Source organism: Pagrus pagrus (genome assembly GCF_965226575.1).
Source record: "Pagrus pagrus genome assembly, chromosome: 17".
Taxonomy (NCBI): Eukaryota; Metazoa; Chordata; class Actinopteri; order Spariformes; family Sparidae; genus Pagrus; species Pagrus pagrus.
Window position 1 is genome coordinate 16,944,555 of NC_140201.1, and position 12,214 is coordinate 16,956,768.

The following is a 12,214-nucleotide window of genomic DNA, read 5'->3' on the forward strand; positions in this document are numbered from 1 at the left end:
TCCTCTAAGACATCTGATTATGGTATGGTGAATTAGCTCTAAAAATAAACCCTCAAAAAAGACTGGCCCTAAAGGGCCATGCATTTATACATTTTATTTCCTCCGTTTTCCTGTGATAACGGGATAATTTTCTCGAGATCTCGAGATAACGAAACTTTGTTTTCCCGAGATAATGATATAATTAATTCGAGATCTTGAGAAAACAAAACGATAGTGTAGTATATTATATCATTGCAAGAAATGTCATTCAGTGTAGCAATGTCAGAGGAGCAGGAGCATATCGATCACCGCGACACATATCTTTTCAATCAAGGCCTGACACAGGCTGAAATAGCATTATGCCTTGCTATTACAGATAATATACACATTAGTGTGCGTAATCTAAAAAGACGGTTAGCAAGGCTTCAGCTATATCGGCAGCGCAATCTAAGTGGGCCTGATGTCGTCGTTAACTACTCCCGGAGACACCGGGACGATTGCACTGCTAAGAGGTCCCGGTGTCTCCATAATCTCAGGCCTATCACAGTCATTATCTCGGGAAAACAAGGTTTCGTTATCTCGAGATCTCGAGAAAATTATCCCGTTATCTCAGGAAAACAGCAGTTGTTATTTCGAGATAATAAATCGAGATTTCGAGATAACAAATGAAATTAACTCGTTATCACGGGAAAACGGAGGAAATAAAATGTATGAATGCATGGCCCTTTAGGGCTTCCGTACCTTCATGTCATTCAGATATTGACTTATATATATATATCCTCATATATCCTTAGTTTAATAACTATTCTACCTGCAAAAACAGTTGTTTTTTTTGCCATCTGGGGGCAGCAACAACTAGCTAGCTATGAACACAACAATGCCTTGTAAAGCAAATGGTTGCCTATATTATGCATCCAGTGGACAGAGTAGCATTAGTGGACTGTCAGTCCAATATTTACTCTCTTTTAGCTCGGTTTTAGGTCTCCACCAACTTCTTAAAAACATGTATGGCTCTTAAGCTGCTAAATACAACACTATGTTCGCTAGCTAGCCACTAACCTTGAGCTGTTTGAGGCCGAGCAAGAAGTATACAGTGGGTTTATCAAAACACTTTGCTAAAACAAGCTTCTTCAGAAGCTATGCATCAGAAAGCAATACAGTGCTGTAGGGATGACGCATATTTGTAGGCTAACTGGGAAGTTAGCATCGCCCTGGTTCCCTCATCGAAAAGCCTATGGGATATTTTCATTGGATTTTTGTCAAAAATAAGCTCTGTGGCAAACACAAACTCATGATACTTGTGTTGTTATTTTGTTTTGTTCAGCAAGATAATCTTCACAAATCAGCACCACTTTTATCATTTTCAAAGCCTGAATAAAATCAACAAAAGTAGAGCGCTACGCTAGGTTATAAAAGAAGTGTGCTGTGATTGCATGCCTTCAAAGTCACCACCACTAATCAACATACAACACTTAACTATACACATTTTGTATAAATTGATCAATCTACTACTTGAATATTTTGACTTTACAACTAAAGTTGGCCTGTAAAGAAGGACTATTGAGCAGCAGAAATATTTTATGGCATAGAAGAAGCCATGAAAATCTCAAAACCTGTTCAAAAACCGGCTTTGAGACAAGGAACCAGGAAGTGGAAAAATGCTAACTTATTTCCAGGTTTTAGGACTCATTCCTAATGCACAAAAACAGTAAGGATTAACGGTGGAAAACGGAAACAGTTAGCTAAAAGATGCTAAAATGCTCCATAGAGCCGAGAGTCACTGAAGCTTTAGGTGATTAATATCACAATAAAGGAGTAAAAAGCAAAGGGATAGATGCAGAACTTGACACTTGGATGGATTAGAGGCTAACAGATATATTGGACCATTTGTTCCTATCACTCAGTTTTTGCATTTTGGAAATTCTAGCTGTTATTTCCCTCAAAGTAGTATCTGGATGATAGTTTGAAATGATTTGTCATTATCTGTCAGTCTATTGTGTCTCTCTGTGCCTCAGAGTTTTTGTTACCTCTCTCTCAGTCTGTGGGGAAATTAGGGGAGTGTGTTCTTCGTCTCCACACACTGACTTGAGTGTGTGCTTACCGTAACTGTCACTGGGGTAATTAAATGTTTCCTTGCGCACTAATTGCCAATTTAATCTTCTGTGCTCCTCTGACGTTTTGTAGTGGCGGATCTGTCAGTCAAGCTGGGCGTGGTTCCCATGGGGATAAGGGAAGTGTAGTAGTCATTCACTTCAACCGATGGTCAAAGTAAATTACCTGTGGCCTCCTAAACTAGGGTTGCTATGGAGAGGCAATTACCCTTAATTGTAATTGTGCCACACTAATGTGCCAGGCCTTTACCTCTTGAATAAATTGGGCTTTCCTCTGTGAGAAAAAATTGTCCAGGAGTAAGCAGTGGGAACAGGTCAAATGTTTTTTTTTTAAAGATGCTTTATTCTAGCAGTCAACAATACTCTTCTGAGTGGCAAAGGGAAACATGATTGATTTAAAGATTGTATATAGTTGTGACTGTGTGTGTACATCGTGTTGCAATGTGATACCATGGTCATCGTAGATACACACTGAATCCAAAGTGTCAGCTTTCAGATGGGATCCCTTCCACTTGCTTCCTCTTCAGCACTCGGCTGCGAAGACCCAGGTGCATACATGCCGTCCTTCATGCGTAGTCATACTTCACTTCCCTCAAGACCACCTGATCATCTTACTGACACACACAAACACACACACACACACCAAGTTCCCTCAGGTGATGCTTACATTATGACACAGGCGACTTGAGTCGCACAGGCCAGCCCCAGTGTAGATGCTGATCCAGTTTGACTTGCCATCCTCACAGTAGAAACATCTGAGTGGGAGTGAATCCTCATTTAGATTCCCGCTAATTTTATTTCTCTGTTAAAGATGCTTGAAAGTGGGCCGCCAATGGAGAAAACATGACCTGCTTCAATCTCCATTCACAGCCTGGATTAAATCAGCTCTCATCACCGCTGATCTGCCGTGAGGAATGGGATTAATCAATCGGAGACAGTACATCTATCTGCAAATTAAAGAAGCCGCTCATCACTGAACACGGAGCTCCATGGTTCTGGTGTTATTTTGGTGACATGTTGAGTGGGCGGCGTTCTCTTAATAAAAGAATATCAATCATAAAAACCTCAGATGCGTAAACTGACCAGTTTATGGAGCGGGTATCAAGAGGGGAATATGAGGCTATAAAACAGCAATAAATAAAAGTGGGTCTGGGTTGGTTTGGGTATTAAATATGACTGTGAGGTATTTTATAGTAGCCCTGATTGAGTGCTTAGATACAGGTGTGGGTTTATGGACTCTTAACCATGCTTCACTTCTAAATGTGATAAATCCACCATAATTTCATTGAGAGTATGTATTCAAATGTATTCAGGCTCTCTCTGTCAAACTGATTTGTTCAGGGAATATCTTATAAATTAGTGACAAACTGTGTCAAATTTGATAATCTGGATCAACATAATAATGCTGGCAATGCACCCCCACACTCAAACCTCTGATCAGATCAATATGATGTCAGTTAATTGTTAATTTGTGAGGTGGGATGTAATCACTACTGCTGCTGACAGTTGATTATACAGAAGTGTCAGGACACTGAAAAAAAAAAAAGACAGACACTGATTAATATTTTAGACGTAAAATAATCAAAATGTCCTCATGCTTTTGACAAGATTAAAGATTTTACTTGATGAATCTGAATTGTCCAATATGTGACGGGCAGTTTGACAGACGGACTCTGGGAAGCATTTCTGTGTTTTTTGGTCTCATTCTTTCAATAAATACGAGCTGGATGCTTCAGGAGACGCTCCTTTGATCCTTGACGCTGTGCATCTCTGCTGGCAGCCATCTTCTCTGTCTTGATCTGAAAAAGATGCAGCAGAGATTATGAAAAACAAATGTGACGGCCCCAGCAGAGGATGCTGTGTACTCACAGGTACAGAACTTATTTAAAATCTATGTAGGGTGCATTAACTATACCAGGATCTGAAGCACAGATGGCGTGGCCTATTATGCTTTTTCATTTTTTTCCTTTCCTTCAGTGTGTTAGAGATTCTTGTGCATGTAAAAGATCTTGAAAGGTAAAAAGGTCGAAAGTCCGCACCAACAGACACTGCTCCTGAAACACCTCGTCAGTAGTCTTGCCTTTAATTCTGTGACTTTGTGACATCACACTACTTCAACTTCAACACTTTCGCATAATTAATGCCTAACGGCTAGTAGACTTGATCTAGCACAGCTGCTTTGTTGTTGTTAGGGGTGCTGAGTTAGCCGTTTTTGAGTTGACCAATCAGAGGAGACTGGTTATTTGGGACAGGGGGCCTTAAAGAGACAGGAGCTAAAAGAGAGTGTTTCAAACAGAGAGGGAATACAGTTTTTGAGCATTAAAGCATGTAAACCTAACCCTAACCTTATCTAGTAGTAACCCAAAATAAAATAGTTACCCTGAAAATGGGAAAAAACATGTCTCCTTTAAAACTAAAGACTTGTATTTTATAGAATGCATTCATCTGCTATCATAATCATTGTTATGAATAATATTGTTTCTAATTAAGGATAAAACCATATGTGGAGTGGCAACGTCGAAAGGAAAGTTATAATGGCTCCATACAATCTGAAGTTCTACTGTACAATTTTGCAAGAATGTGTGATCTGAAAGATTTCAAACTCTTGACTCCACTGTGTGCAAAGGAAATGCTAAATTTTGAAGTAATCAGTCAACAGCCTATTAACCATACATAATTCACTACTCATAAATGGATTAAAATATGTAATTGATGTTGCATGTTCAATCATTCATTAGATTTCCACTGTGGAAAGGCGGCAAAGAGGAGGAGGTGAAAAAAGACTTCTAAAAAGCTACAGAAACCATGATTGCTCTGGTATGATTTGCAAACTTAACTCTGCATTTTTTTCTTCATGTGTTTCAGTGATACCAACCATAACTATTACACTGAATTCATGAAGTTATGATGCATGGCAGTTAAGGAGCTCTATGCAAGAAATAAATCCATCTCCATAATGGAGATATGTCTCAAAAGAAATTAATCTCAATTAATCTTGCAACAACAGGAAACGGGTTGAATTTTTGTATCCCCCAGAGCTCTACTCCAATCGAGACTAGGTGAGAAATCAATGTGATGATGAAATCTAAGCTGTATACATGCTGTTTTACTATACACTTTTGACCTGAGCAAATCCATACTGTGCAGACTTGGTTATTCAACACTGCTGCTGCACTGCTCTTTGCTGCCCTCACATGCCCCTCAAAGGAACTTTCTTCACCTTCTGCACAGTGCATGCACACACACTTCAACAAAGGCTGGATCACCAAAGCAGTGACTCCATTAATCAAAGAATGCCTGAGCTGAAAAATGGCTTGTACTTGTTCTTGCTGGGAGCTGATGTTGCTCCATGTGACTCTAAAAGTAAATGGACACATGTATACATACAGTATTCACACATTTAAAATGGGTCCTTCTGCTGCAGCTTTCCATTCAGATAGAGACTAAATTGTAACATAGGAGTCACATATCTGGTGCTCACCTGAGCTACTGGCTTCCAAAGCCAGGTAACCATCCAGCAAGGAGCTGAACCCTGTCAGCCCCCCAATGGCTGCATAAGGGACATCTCTGCCTGTGGGCCGACCGCGAGCCTCCCTCTCTAGTTTTGTCTCAACCTATCATGAAAATATGCGATTTAAGGTCAGTCGAACTTCATGTCTGTGACGAAATGTTAGTAATATTCTAAATCTATCTCTAGCAATCGTCTGATTTTTTTACACCGGGGACCTGATGTTTTACTCTACTCACCAGGGTCTGGTGTGCAGAACTGGGCTGGCCACACCCACAGGTAAAGGGACTCTGGAACCCAGAACAGAAACTGCCTGAAAGATGAGTTAATAGGAAAAAGGTACCTGAATATCATCTTGAACATTAACTCTATATATCATTTCATCTTAGTATCGTGCTATAGCTAAAACTTACACTTTTTGCAGAAGTGTCCAGTAGCTTCACTGTGATCCTGAGGTAAGTGTTTACACCTGCAGCGAACAGGGTTTGGCCCAATCCTGGGAACATACTTATAGGCAGGACAATGACATCCTCTGACCTGGCATGGCAGGGCGAGGGGTCTCTCAGAGGGAACCACTTCAAAGTCGGTCTTGTGTTGCTTGTACCTGGACAAAATAACATTACTTACTAGAGCGTACGGGAGAAAGATGTCTGATTTCATGTGATTATTCAGTGTACTACCTATGTGTGCAGAAGCACTGTGTCTCAGGACCGATGAGTTTGCAGTCGATAGCCCCTGGCACCCCAAAGCTCACATACAGTCTGTTTTTCACTCGTTGAGGGAGCACCCTCTTCTTGTACTCCTCATATTGCTCTGGAGTGAACAGTTTTCCTCCATCATCATCACCAATAATCCTCAAAACAAACCAGCAAAAAATAATAATAATAACAGGAAAGCTATGCTATGCTATAAAATGTGCTGACCAGCATATCACTAAAGGATTATTGTCATTTCAACGTTTGTATTGTACTTTAGCCGTTACACCAGTGCCCGTGTAAGCTAGTTACAGCTGAAGTCTGAACAGTTGTACAGTCTAACGTTGATACAAACCTTCTGTACTCCGAGTAATCGTCCACTGCTTCTAAAGCCGATTTATCAAGACATATTCTCTCCATTGTCAAAAATAAAATAAAAACTGATAGCTGTGGGCTGTTTGTCTTGCACAGCAAACAACCATCTACTGTTTACCAGCAGCTTTGAGGTTGCTATGGAAATGGTTGTAGACGTCCCTCTAACGGTCACCATGTGAACTGCAAACACACACACACACACACACACACGGTGTAAAATTAAGCTAGCTAGCATGAACATTAGCAGCTATGTAGCTTAGCCAAATGGCTGAGCACTGCGTTTCCACAAACTTTACTTGCTAATGTTTTCTTTTAGCGCTAAATAAATTGGCTTTATTGTTTAAATTAAAGTTGACTAACTTCAAGTTATCAGTTGGCCTGGTCGTAATTTCACTGCTGTGTTATCCCCCTTGCTTTTATGCTAAATTGAGAGAACGGGCAGTGGAAATACATTTCCCATAATGCCGTGGCCATGACGCACGCAGTAGACGTTCAGGGGAACCATGACAGTCAGCACAATTGCATGCTTGGAATTTTAGCTACCGACTTTTGCTCTCTGAGACCGTGGAGCAAGAAGGCGACATGACCGCCGCAATGAGCAGGCAGCTCAACGTGAAGCTCGGCGGCCCACTTTTGTAAGGCAGACAGCGGGCTGCTCGAGATATTCATCCCGGGGACGGCAACGACAGCCCAGGGTTGCCAAACAACAAGCATCATTCAGTGTCAGCCAGAGGTAGCAGCTGGAGCTCTACGGGCGCCGCGTCCCTGCTTCTCCGGAGCTCGTTATTCTTGCTTCAACCTCCAAGGTAGATTCACAGACACAACACACTGGGGGTAAATGCTCCGCCTGTGATGGTATTTGCTATATTTGCAGATAGTGTTTTGCTGTTTTGTTTACCGTCAAGTTTCAGCGTTGTCGAACTAACATGTCGAGCTAACGTGAGACGTTAACTGTTAGTGGAGTTGAACACAGCTTCAGCAGAGCTTGTGAGACAGCTAACCATTGTTTTAAAATGTTTGTTGAGTGTAAAAGTCTTTAAAATAAGTATCCCAATTGGTGCATTTCCCTTTGTCCTACATTGTTAGTATACTTTTCATGTACATGTGTAACTTGACATTGTGTACTCACTATGACAAGTTCAGCGAGGCATTGTGTGTGTTTGTAACTGCACCCTGTGTGTGCAGAGTCATCAAGTGCATTACTTTCGTCTTTATATCTTATCTAATATAATATCCTCCACCCTAACATTATTGACAATCAGCCTTTAGTTTATGCTCTACAGGCCAGCTGATTAAGTCATCTGCTGAGCCCACAAGCTGTTGGATCACATGTGGCAGCTGTTGTGGTGAATGTACAACCTCCAGGTTAGATATTTAGACTGATCCCGTGTGCCTTATCACTGTCAATCATCCCATTAGGTACTCTATATTTAAACCGTCCTCCTAAATAAGTGGAACAATCATTGTCTGAAGTCATGGCCTAAATGGTGTGCCTTTCCATACAACAATGATCAGGCCTGGTGAATAGCATGACATGTCAGTGTCTGAAAGCCAGAACTCTTCTGGCTGTCATCAAGTGCCAACACTTTGATTTAGTGAGATGGTTTTTATCTGTTGACAGACATTTGAGGGCACAGAAAACCACATGAAGTCTGGATTGGTTTCTATGTTTCTGTGTTTCTTCTGCCCTGGGGCTTCAGTAGCTTGTCTGTTATCATGGCATCTTCCACAGATAGTTTAACTCCAGCCTGAAATATTGTCTGCACTTGATTGTGTGTTGCATTGCGTGTTTTGTTAAGTTTGTTTGTTGTTTTCTCTTAAATGTACAGCACTTTGGCGAACGGTAACATTGAAGTTAATGTGATTTCTATAATCATAGGAAATAGAAAACATAATAAGACATGGGCATCAAGGATTTTACATATTCAAGTTCAGATTGTCATCTTCGAGATCACTTTCAGGTGTTTACTGAAGCTTGAACACAACAGTTTCAACACCTACATAGTGGGTGGTAGAGCGTTACATCCTGACCCAACTGTTACTTTCATAATGTCTTTACATCTTGATTTCTCTTTTCCCTCAAGTTCTTCCCTGCTGATAAATACTAGCACCTAGGTCATAGGAAGGACATGTTTGTGTGTGTGAATAGAGACTGGGAAGCATCACTAAACGGGTTCTGTTACCTTTCTTTTCATAATTAATTCCCTCAGTCACTGTCCCCTCTCTGACCTCAATAGGAAGTGACACTCCCACACCCATGAGAGAGTGAGCAGAGAATGAACCTGGTGACAAAATTGTGAAAACTGAGAAACGAGTCACCTAATTTCCCTCTGCATGTGCACGGTGGTGCACTCCCTGGCTATTTGTCAGTCAAATAACCTTTGTTGAGGTGAGATTAGAGAATGAATACCCTCTCTGCCCCCTGGCTGGAGCTGCAAAGTGGGTCCCATGAAATCTAAACTGGTAATTGGGTTTCTGGGCTAAGAAGGCTGAAAAAATGTTTGTTGATGAGTGGGCTATTGTGCACCCTGACCCAAAGCCTGTCTTTAATAATAGCTAAATAGTTCAGGAAGCTGCTTTGATGTAGCCACCAATTCCCTGCCAAAAATGATGTGGTGGAGTTTGTTCTTTCCCCAGCACATGCAGCAGTGTTTGTGTGCCTGTCGGAAAATCTTTGTGCAGTCATCCACCCAGAAATCTTCGTATCTGTTATGAGTGAAAACAATAATGCTTAACAGGGCTAGTGCAATTACCCTTGAAGTGGTTTTTGGTATACAGTAAAATGAAGTGAAATTTCTTCCCAATTTATGACATTGCAGAACTGCACAATGGAAATGTAAGCAGCATGAAATAATCTCTAAAAGCTGATACTGGTAAATGTTTCTAATGTTTTTGTTCATCTCATCTTTTCTCTCCATCATCACAGTCCACAATGTCTGCAGACGCCCTGCCTGAATGCTCAGTCCTCCTTTGTTATTTGGAGTCAAACATCTTACAACCAAAGCACCTCTCCAAATACCCCTGACTGCCGGTGTCTGTGGGCGTCAGCTTCCTTCTGTTTCCATTTCCTGGCCTCTGCTGTTGCTCAACTCTTTCTCACCAGGATGCTTTGGTGGTGAGAAAAACATCTCCGCTGTATGGGCTTCAGGCAAGCACATGTCCCACTGGAGTTAACTTGAGTGAGGCACTGAATCCGCACCAGCTTTGTAGTGGACTTTAACCTCTGACTCCTCTGTGTTTACGGACAGCAGAAAATAGAATTTCCCTGCAGGAAATTAACAATCCCTCTTTCAAATTATTGGTATAACCACATCCAAGTGAAGACCTTCCGCCTCAGACCGTGGCCTCCCCAGCTCCCGTTCCTCTTTGCCACCCGCGATACCATGCTGGGTGCACTTCTGCGGAGGAACATGTCTCAGAAGCTGAGTGTGCTGCTGCTGGTATTCGGCCTGGCGTGGGGACTCATGCTGCTGCGTTACACCGTGCAGCAGCCTCGCCATCAGAGCAGCGCCGAGCTACGTGAGCAGATCCTGGAGCTCAGCCGGCGATACGTCAAAGTCCTGACAGAGGAGAACCAGAATACACCAGGAGGGCCGCAGGGAACCTCCATGGCTGGTTATGGTAAGCATTTAAAAAGAAGTGAGGAATGCTGTGCAATACGTGGAGTTACTACTTACTCTCTTTTCTGCACATAAAATAACTCATGTATAAACTTTGTGTGTTTCATAGTTGTGAATAGGCATACTGAAGCATTGATTTGTGTTTCCCTTTGCTCACAGCTGATCTGAAGAGGACTATAGCTGTGTTACTGGACGACATTTTGACACGGCTGGTCAAACTGGAGGGCAAAATCGAGTTGGTGGCAAATACCTCGTCCACTAACACCTCCCACACAGCAGGGGGCGTCCTTGCCTCTGCCACCGCTGCCCTACAGAAATCCTCAAAGCAGGAGACACCTGGCAGCCATCCAGGGACATCACGCCTTCACCCACATGTCCCTAATAGGCCTCGGCCACATTAAGGAGCATAGTCTCGACAGATGAACTGATTTATTTTTTATTTTGAGCACATCACACTGTTCCAGCATTTATCACTGATGTAACAACATCAGACGAAGTGAAATAGCAATAGTGAGACAAATGGACACCCAGAGAATTGGGATGCTTCTCAGAAATGTTCAGCCTATTCAGAGAGAAGAAAGACTTCTTTACGCTCTGTCCTATCATATGCTGATATTTATTTATTTTTTACCAAGACTATCCAGCACATTGTTTTCATATTTAATTTGTTTATTTTATTTGGCTTAAACTTTAGCATTCTTTTTTTATAAATTTGAATCTTGTGACTGTTAAAGCTAATGCAGAGAGACTGAACACTCTCTTGACTGAACCTGATTCTCATACACACTCTCATATGCTCCTATCTACATATTGTAAACTATTTTACAATACTGCTTCAACATATCAGAATGCTGAACTTAACAGTAGTAGTTGATAATTAGGACAACTTATATAGCTGTGTAGCTAATAGCTACATTTCAGTTTTTAGCTTGTTAAACTGCTAAATACTGTCCTGAAGAAGATTCTAATTTTAGCGTACACGTATAGTTTTGAGGATAATTAAACTGTATAGTTCACCGGTAAGAGATAATCCAAAGAATGTTACTTGCACTCCATCTGAAGGATGTATAAATGTGTCCACAATTGCTGAGATTTATGCAGAATATGATGGGGTGATGCCTGTTTGTCACTGTTAACATGAGCGTGTGCTTTGTCTTGGTTCCATGGTGTCTAGAGATGTTTTAATTGAGTGTGGAACAGATTGAATGTACTGTGTAGTCAGTCTTTAGCCCTTTATTGCTGTTAAGATGACTGACATACTGCTTACACATGTTCAGGGTTCATGTTGCACTGTGACTCTATAGAGATTTTCTAAAAATACTGGGCTCATCCAACTTTGACTTTTAGGATATATTAGGGTGATGGACATCAGGCTCTGGAATATTCATTCTTCCAGCCTTTCTGCTGGTCCCGAGTGCGGTTTCTATTATAGCAAGAAACACCCTGTCCTGCCCAGAGGAAGAAGATCTTTAATTTGCTCATCATGAGGCTCAATGACATGATGACTTTGTGGAGCAAGAAATATTGGCAATATTGGGATTTAATGAGACTAAGTCAGTGTGGGTGGCATAGCGAAATACGAGGCAAAGAATTGCCTCTGAAGGATGCAAGACTGACCTACTGAAGTGTGGTTTGACTGTGTCTACATTGAGTGGTGCCATAAAATGTACTTTGCTTCATGATGCTAAAGTAGAAAAGATGGCAAGCTGGCCAGTTGCTGTGAGATAGCTTTACTAATAAATTGAGGAAGAATGATTTTTTTCCCCTTATTGAACTCAATTTTGTCAGCTTAGTTCCTACACATTAAAAGAAACATGTCATATAGGAGATCTTGGTTTTGACATCATGTGCCTCACAAGACAATAAAACAGTTTTATTTGCTTCTATCCAAATATTCAGCCAGTGGTTCCTGAAGATTTGTGTTTG

The 12,214-nt window shown here is 41.3% G+C and overlaps 2 protein-coding genes across 6 annotated transcripts; one reads left to right on the top strand and one right to left on the bottom strand.

The window, feature by feature from the left end:
- Nucleotides 1-2,862: 2,862 nt before the first annotated feature.
- Nucleotides 2,863-6,805, bottom strand: fam221a (family with sequence similarity 221 member A). Of its 2 annotated transcripts, XR_014624610.1 has the most exons (7): nt 6,649-6,805; nt 6,279-6,452; nt 6,012-6,202; nt 5,838-5,911; nt 5,572-5,704; nt 3,713-3,889; nt 2,863-3,621 (listed from the first exon to the last, which is right to left on the bottom strand). XR_014624610.1 is itself a non-coding variant. In XM_084379592.1 (6 exons), the coding sequence occupies exons 1-6, from the start codon at nt 6,711-6,713 to the stop codon at nt 3,792-3,794; spliced, it is 735 nt and encodes a 244-aa protein (XP_084235718.1). In that variant the 5' UTR covers nt 6,714-6,805; the 3' UTR covers nt 2,863-3,791. The 2 variants fall into 2 exon arrangements, 1 of the variants encoding a protein (XP_084235718.1); XM_084379592.1 differs by having other exon boundaries at nt 2,863-3,889.
- An 86-nt stretch (nt 6,806-6,891) lies between these two features.
- On the top strand, nt 6,892-12,174 carry ccdc126 (coiled-coil domain containing 126). Of its 4 annotated transcripts, XM_084379594.1 has the most exons (5): nt 6,892-7,474; nt 7,952-8,033; nt 8,906-9,057; nt 9,595-10,289; nt 10,448-12,174. In XM_084379594.1, exons 4-5 carry the CDS (start codon nt 10,052-10,054, stop codon nt 10,687-10,689), a joined length of 480 nt encoding a protein of 159 aa, XP_084235720.1. In that variant the 5' UTR covers nt 6,892-7,474; nt 7,952-8,033; nt 8,906-9,057; nt 9,595-10,051; the 3' UTR covers nt 10,690-12,174. The 4 variants fall into 4 exon arrangements, with proteins under 4 accessions (XP_084235720.1, XP_084235722.1, XP_084235721.1 ...); XM_084379596.1 differs by lacking the exon at nt 8,906-9,057; XM_084379595.1 differs by lacking the exon at nt 7,952-8,033.
- The last annotated feature ends 40 nt before the right edge of the window (nt 12,175-12,214 follow it).